We start from the raw sequence: 8,171 nt of genomic DNA, 5'->3' as shown, positions 1-8,171 counted from the left end.
TCAGAATAACTGACAATTTGTTTATGACCCTTGTTTTTATATAACAAACCTTTTCTGGGTGCACCCTTGATATACTTAGAATTCAAATAACTACATCCTAATGACTATCACATGAACACTAGGAACTGACTAACAATGATGATAGAGAAAGAGATATCAGGTCGTGTGATGGTGAGATAATTAAGCTTACCAACCAGTCTTTGGTATCTTCTAGCGTCAGTAAGAGATTCTTTCTGTCCAAGTGAGAGCTTTAAATTAAGATCCATAGGATAGTCTATCTGTCTGTAATCTGACATCCCTTTTTCTTCTAGAATATCCAATGCATACTTTCTTTGAGAGATAACAATACTAGAACTGGATTGAGAAACTTTTATACCGAGGAAGTACCTAAGTAATCCCAAATCTTTGGTCTGAAAGTGGTTAAACAAGTGTTTCTTCAACTGATTAATAACATCCTAATCACTTCCTATAATGACAATATCATCGACATAGACAACCAGATAGATGCATTGCTCTAGTGAGGTATGTTTATAGAAAACTGAATGATCAGACTCACACCGCATCATACCAAACTATTTGATGACAATACTAAAACATCCAAACTAGGAACAAGGAGATTGTTTCAAGCCATATAGTGGCAACAAAGTTTACATAGTGAGGTAGACTCCCCCTGAGCAACAAAGTTAGGCAGTTGTCCATATAGATTTCTTCTTGAAGCTCACCATGAAGAAATGCATTCTTAATGTCCAATTGGAACAGAGGCTACTGTCAAATGGTAGCCATAGATAAGAACAAGTAGATAGAAGACATCTTTGCCATAAGGGAAAATGTGTCATAATAATCCAACACATAAGTCTCAATGTACTCTTTTACTACCAAACGAACCTTCAATCGATCAACCTTTCCATCTGGACCAACTTTGATAGTATAAATACAGCGACAACCAACAGTCGATTCTCTAGGAGGCAAAGTAACCAATTCCCAAGAGTTATTATTATGCAAAGTAGTCATCTCTTCAACCATTGCTTGATGCCATCCAAGATCAATCAGTGTCTCATGAATATTGGAAGGAATAGAAACAGATGAAATTGTGGATACAAAAGCAAAATATGGTGAAGATAATCGATGACAACTAAGGAAATTATAGATCGGATGAGCAAGCGAACCACTTACATTTACGAATAGAAATGAGAAACTGATCATCAGGAGGTAAAACTGCAACATGTGAGGAATCTAGAATAGGAAGAGTATCAATAGGAGCCTCAGAAACAGGATTAGGGACAATGTCCTTACCTAAAAGAGGAACAAGAGCATCATCTGTAGGAAGAGACTTGCCCATAGGCGAAAGACATTATGATACAGGAACAAACTTAGACAGCGGACTAGGAAGGGGAACAATGTAAGGCACGGGGAGGACCTCGGTTAAAGAGTCCCATTCTGGTGGAGATGAAGAGAAGAAGTGTGAACCATGCGTCATTATTTCGATGCCTTACAGTATGAAATTCTACCCTTATAGGTAATTTCTCTTTCTTGAATAGAAGGGTAAAATGGTCAATTTGCATGCATTTCGAGATGTGGCCATTATAAAGTGTAAGGGGTGATGTCATTGAAGAGAAATGAGGGTAGAATGGTCATAAAGTAGATTGATAGGGTTAAATGGCTTAAACGGTAACCAAAGGTATATTGGTCTTTTCACACAAATCCATATGAATTAAGTATCCATAAAAGTGCACTGTGGGTAAATTAGTCATTTACTTAATGGGATTGCTTAATTACCAAGTGTTTAAAAGAAGTCAAATGGCATTAAATGAGTGCTAATCATTATGTTGTGGTAGAAATGACCAAAACGCCCTTATATGAAAAATTTATGCCAAATGACCCTTATATCTAACCTTTAATGGCCAATCACAATAGAGTAGTAATAAAATAAATATCTACAAGGTTTTAAGAGAGAAGAATCGGCCTTGTACACCCCAAATGCATCATCTTTTTCTTCCTCTCTCAAATCCACCATAAAAGCCACTAATCCAAGCATTTTCTTCTCAAATTTTCTTAGGGTTCCAAGCAATTTCTTGAAGGAGATCAAGATATACCTTAAGGAGATTCAATTTGAAGGGTTAAGGTAATCCCTAAAACCCTAGCTTGATGAGTTTGAATGTATTAAAGCAATTTCATGAGTGTTAATGCTTGTTATAGGTGAAGGTGTTTATTTGGAGCCAAGGAGGAGTGTTTCTTTTGAGTTTTGATTGCCAAGATATGGGGAAAACCACCTAGGGCTAGTAAACCTTAATTTTTGTTATGTTAATTTGATGTATAAAGTTAAGGTTTGTTTATGTATTGTGTGAATTGGTGTTGGTTGAGGTTTGTGTTGGAAAAGGAGGAGGATATTGTAAGATTGGACGATGGTTGGCACTTGTTTGAATGTGAAAAGGAGGGTTTTATGTGACTTTTATGACTTGGTTTGTGTTTGGGAAATGCTTGAATGATAATTGAATAATGGGCATGCAAAAGAATGCGGCATCCACCTTCTAAATAAAAATTCCAAATTTCTTTGGAAATTTAGTTAAGGTACTAAATAAATCCTATGGTCTAACATGAACAAGAATGGTAAAAGACACATAGTGAAATTCCTTATGTATCATGAAATTTTAAGCAAATTAAGAAAATGAGAAATATTAAGAAAATATTCGTAACGATAAACGAAATTGGCCAATGTATCCATGATGCTAAGTTGATTGGGGTTCCTTTTACTGGGCTTCGGTATACTTGGCATAACGGTCAACAGGGCGATGGGATTATTTTACGGAAGCTCGATTGGGTCTTTGCATCACTTTCTTGGTTCCTTGATCCCCCAAGCACAGTTTCAGAGTTCCGACCTCGAGATGTTTCAGATCATAGCTCTATTGTCATCCTGTTTGGTCCCCGCCGTGGCAAGGTACCATCCCCTTTTAAATTTCTAAATTTTTGGGCTGATCATGCAAATTTTAGGGATATTGTTCAGGCAGTTTGGGACGAGCCTATTGTAGGCAATCCTATGTTCCGTCTTACACAGAAATTGGGGTTAGTGAAACGGAAGCTAAAAGCTTTACATATTAGGGTTTCCAGTCATATCTCCAACAGGGTAATTGAGGCTCGAGCTCGGTGGGCAACAGCCCAGTGAAATTTGGATCGGGACCCTTTTTCTACTGAGTATGTCTCTGAGGAGAGGAACCTTGCCAACCAGTATTTCAGTCTTTGTCGAGATGAGGAGGCTTTCTTTAAGCAGCGGTCTCGTGTTCAGTGGCTGCACTTAGGGGATCAGAATACTAAGTTATTTCATAAGTCATTGATCCATAGGCAGGTTCGAAACTGCATCCACGATTTGATTGATGGGAATGGTACTCATATTAGTGACAGTCAGGGTTTAGGGCGTTTGGCGGTGGGTTTTTTTCAGGATCTTCTTACTACCCCTAGTCAACCTCAAATTACAGAGGCTTCCAGGTATTTTTCTAGCCACATTTATCCTGATATGATTTGTCCATTGACTGCTCCTATCACTGATGATGAGATTAGGATTGCTTTATTCTCTATCCCGGATGATAAAGCCCCGGGCCCGGATGGATTCACATCTTTGTTTTTTAAGCGGGCATGGGATATTATTGGTACAGATTTCAGAGATGCAGTGAGACATTTTTTTGCTACTAATGAAATGCTAAGATGTGTTAATGCCACCAGGATTGCTTTGGTTCCTAAGGTGGAGAGCACGAGTAGTATGAAAAAATTTAGGCCGATATCTTGTTGTAATGTACTTTACAAGTGCATTTCTAAGGTGATTGTGAATCGGTTTAAAGTAGTGCTTCCGGATATTATTGGGGTTTCCCAGTCAGCTTTTGTCAAGGGTCAAAGGATTTCTGATAATATTCTACAGACTCAGGAGCTTATGAAGAATTATCATCTTGGGGGTACTTAACCTAGATGTGCCCTTAAAGTTGATATTCGGAAAGCTTTTGACATTGTGAGTTGGGATTTCATCCTTTTGGGATTACGTACTGTGGGTTTTCCTGAGCGTATGGTGAGGTGGATCATGACATGTATCTCTACACCGTATTTCTCTATTGCCCTGAACGGAGAGCTTCACGGTTTTTTTAGGTCCTCCCGGGGTGTGCGGCAGGGGGACCCTCTTTATCCTTACCTTTTTGTTTTGGCTATGGAGGGGTTAGCTGGTATTTTTTGAGAAACCTCTCACAGGCCTAGTTTTCATTATCATTGGAGTTGTGGGCGGGCAGCTATTACTCATTTGTGTTTTGCAAATGATTTGATGGTGTTTTGTAGAGCAGATGCTTCCTCTGTTAGCTTGATCAAATCGGTCTTGGATTATTTTGCTAAGGTTTCTGGATTAGTGACTAATGCAGAGAAGAGCCAGTTGTTTCTTTCTGGAGTTACGGATGAGGAGCAGATTAGGTTACAGTCTATCATGGGTTTCCAGTTGGGCTAGTTACCGATAAGATATCTAGGGGTTCCTCTAATCTCTACCCGCCTTCGACATTCTGATTGTAGGCCTCTGTTGGAGAGAATTCTTTCTCAGATTAGGCTATTGACGTCGGCATCTTTGACCTATGCCGGCCGACTACAGTTGATAAAGTCGGTACTTTTCTCCATACAGGTTTATTGGTCCTCTATGTTTCTTTTGCCGGTAGCTACAATTAGACGGATTGAGAGTATTTTGGCCTCGTTTCTTTGGAAGGGTACTTCTTTGTCCCCTTCTGGTGCTAAGGTTGCATGGTCTTCTGTTTGCTATCCATTAACGGAGGGTGGCCTGGGGATTCAGAGGATCCAAGATTGGAATAGGGCGGCTATTCTTAAACACGTTTGGAGGCTACTTACTGATAGATCTTCTACATGGTCTTCTTGGGCCCGTTTGGTTCTCCTCCATGGTCGGTCCTTTTGGCATATCCGAGTTACTTCTGGGGCTTCATGGGCTTGGAGGAAGATTTTACTTAGCAGGGTTTGGTGTCGGGGTCTTATTGTGACTTGTATTGGAGATGGTAGGGACACCATGTTATGGCGAGATCACTGGTTTCCGCATGGTCCTCTGTGTGACTTGCTCCCTTTTAGAACATTGACTTCCACTGGTTTGCCATGGGATGCTCGGGTTTCAGACATTATCCAGGATGGTTTGTGGGACTTTCCCTCGGGCAGTGCAGACCTTCAGCATATCTGGGACTCTATTACAGTGCAGCCTTCAGCGAGTCATCCTGACCATCTTGTGTGGAAGGGCCATCCATCTAGACGTTTCTTTATTGATTCAGCCTAGAATGTGTTGCGAGACAAACGAGATGTGAACTCGATTCATCATCTCTTGTGGTTTCCCGGGCATATTCCACGTCACTCTTTCATTCTCTGGCTCGCTTCTCTTGGTCGGCTTCACACCATGGACTGGCTCAGCTCTCATGGTGTCATTATGTCCTCCCGGTGTGTTTTGTGCAGATCAGCTACAGAGACCCATGATCATTTGTTTTTCTGCTGTGACCTTTCTAGTGATGTTTGGCGGGAGGTCACTACCAAGACGCTTTCTACATGGCCTACTTTCTCCTGGCTCCCTCTGCTCTAGTGGGCTAGCTTGCATCTTCGACGAAAAGGTGACTTCAGCCACCTTCTTTCCTGGTTGGTCCTTTCAGCCACAGTTTATTTCCTATGGTTTGAACGGAATAATCGCGTGTTTTGTCAGCATTGTAGCTCTCGCAGAGATATTGTCTTAGCTATTTGTGATCTAGTTCGGGCCAAGATTTTGGGTCTAGCACCTAAGTACGAGATCTCGACTCAGCACCTAAGTACGAGATCTCGACTCAGCTCCGTGTGATATGGCATCTTCCTGATTAGCTTTGTAAGGAGCCTGCACGCTCTTTTGTGCCGGCTTGTGGCTTTATGTTTGTGGTGAGCCTGCGCGCTCTTTTATGCCGGTTTGTGGCTTTTTTATTTATGGATTCTTATTGCTTTGTGGGGAGCTTGCGTGCTCTCTTTATGCTGTTCGTGACTTTGTGGGTTTTCCCAGGGGTTCTTGACTGAGAGTTATCAGTCATCCTCTTGGGGTATGCCCCTCGTATTTGTATATTTTTGGTCTTTTATTCATACTTACCTTATCCCAAAAAAAAAAAAAAAAAAAAAAGAAATGTCAAATACCTAGATAAAAGAACTAGGCATGTCATGTTTGTGAATGTTGCATGAGCCATATATGTTTAGTGTTTTAGGATGTTTTAAATATACCGTGACTTATATGTATAAGAAAGTCAATGTGAATATCATGACTATGATTTATGACATTGACAATGAATAATATGTTGTGAATTTAAAAACGTTTTGTAGTTTTAAGAAATCCATGAAAGTTAGAATAGCCATATCCCATTACTGAGCGATTAGCGCTCATCCCACGATGTTTATATGTTTTGCATGTAAGGATTAAGGCATAAAGCTGGGAGAGGATTCCAAGGGATGCTATGAGCATGAAGGGATGTTTTAAAGATGATTATTGAATGGTTTTCCTAGTATTTAGTTAAGTAATTATGTTCATATTTCATAATGTAGTAAATATGTCCATGTTTAATAATGGAGTAAATATGTTTGTGTTAATAAAGGAAATCAAATTGCTAGTAAAGTTTGTAAAAGTGTGTATGTTCTAGTAATTATTACTATGGATTTCATAATTTACTCCAAGAAAGGAACTATATTATTTGAATTGTACACTGAACTTATTATAGTTTAGAAATTAAAAAAAAAGAAATGTTTTTAAATTATAGGTTTATTCTTTAAATAGGGTTTTAAAATAAACTTCTTTCCTAGACGTGTGTTTTCTAGGTTCTCAATGGCCAAGGGATACTTAGGAAATACCCAACTAGGGAGGGGTTTTACAAGAAGGGAGAAGACTCAAAAAACGTAACATCAATGGACATGAAATATCGATGCATTGTTGGAGAGTAACACTTATAACCTAGGAGAATACATTTGGAAGACTTGACAAACAATTTATCCTGACCAGGAGAGAAGACTTGGACAAAACATGTGCAATCAAAGACACGAGGAGGAAGTGAGAATATTGGTTGATCAGGGAACATAATAGAATGAGGTACCTTGTTTTGTAGGACAGAAGAAGGCATCTGTTTAATCAAGAAACAAGCAGTTAGCACAACATCTACCCAAAACCGGAAAGGAACCTGATTGTGTAAAAGCAGCATGTGGGCAGTTCCAAGGTGTCTATTTTTACACTTGGCAACCCCATTTTGTTGTGAGGTATAAGCGGAAGATGACTGATGGAGGATTCCCTGGGAGGACATGAATTTAGTAAAGGGGGCAGAAAAGTATTCACGAGCATTATCGCTCCGCAACACACAAATAACAGTATTAAATTGGGTCTTAATTTTAGCACAGAATGATTCAAATATGGAAAACAATTCGGAATGAGTTTTCATTAAAAATAACCAAGTGCAACAAGACTGAAAACCCAAAATAGAAGAAACACGACAAGGACCCCACACATTTGGATGAACTAACTCAAAAGGGGATGCAACCCATTGATTGACACGCTTAGGAAATGAATTACAAGAATGTTTTCCAAGCTAACATGACTCACAACTTAAAGAAGACAAATTAGATAGACCTGGAATCATCTTCTGAAGCTTCAATAAACTGGGATGACACAAATGATTATGAAGGAGAACTAGAGATTCATAAATAGTGCATGCTATAGGGACAAAAGGTAAATTGAAATAATAGAGACCTTGTGACTCATATCCTACGCCAATCATCTGTGCCGTGTCTCGGTCCTGTATAACAACAAAATCATGATCAAAAGTGATAGAGCAATTTAAAAATTGTGTAAGTTTACTGATAGACATAAGATTAAAAGACAATTGGGAATATAAAGGACAGATTCTAAAGCCAAGGAGGGAAGTGGATGTGTACGGCCCACTGTTTTAACAATTCTTTTGGAACCATTAGCTAAAGTAACAGAAAGCAATGATGTAGCATTAGTGAGATGAGAAAGCAAACAAGGGTTACCGAAAATATGCTCAGAGGCACCAGAATCAAGTAACCAAGGCCCTATAAGGGAAGACTGAGTAAGGCATGTAACTGAATTACCTGAGTGAGCTATGGAAGCAATAGATAAGGAAGACTTCTTATGTGCTTGATGCTTGAGG

General features: G+C 39.4%; 1 protein-coding gene across 1 annotated transcript; it reads left to right on the top strand.

Moving 5' to 3' along the window:
• The first annotated feature begins 2,665 nt into the window (after nt 1-2,665).
• LOC116132375 lies at nt 2,666-5,293 on the top strand. The gene is made up of 4 exons (XM_031418027.1): nt 2,666-3,121; nt 3,341-3,941; nt 4,317-4,440; nt 4,537-5,293. Exons 1-4 carry the CDS (start codon nt 2,666-2,668, stop codon nt 5,291-5,293), a joined length of 1,938 nt encoding a protein of 645 aa, XP_031273887.1.
• The last annotated feature ends 2,878 nt before the right edge of the window (nt 5,294-8,171 follow it).

The sequence above is a fragment of the Pistacia vera genome, unplaced genomic scaffold (assembly GCF_008641045.1).
Source record: "Pistacia vera cultivar Batoury unplaced genomic scaffold, PisVer_v2 Contig1072, whole genome shotgun sequence".
In the NCBI taxonomy this organism is placed as follows: domain Eukaryota; kingdom Viridiplantae; phylum Streptophyta; class Magnoliopsida; order Sapindales; family Anacardiaceae; genus Pistacia; species Pistacia vera.
This window is presented reverse-complemented; position numbering and strand designations above follow the sequence as displayed.

What these genes read in the sequence shown, in the direction of transcription:
- LOC116132375 (XM_031418027.1), top strand. Translation starts at nt 2,666, where the DNA reads ATGAGAAATATTAAGAAAATATTCGTAACGATAAACGAAATTGGCCAA. An exon ending in CCAGTCATATCTCCAACAGG is followed by an intron (nt 3,122 to 3,340) that starts GTAATTGAGGCT and finishes ATCCATAGGCAG; the next exon opens with GTTCGAAACTGCATCCACGA. An exon ending in ACGGATGAGGAGCAGATTAG is followed by an intron (nt 4,441 to 4,536) that starts GTTACAGTCTAT and finishes TTCTGATTGTAG; the next exon opens with GCCTCTGTTGGAGAGAATTC.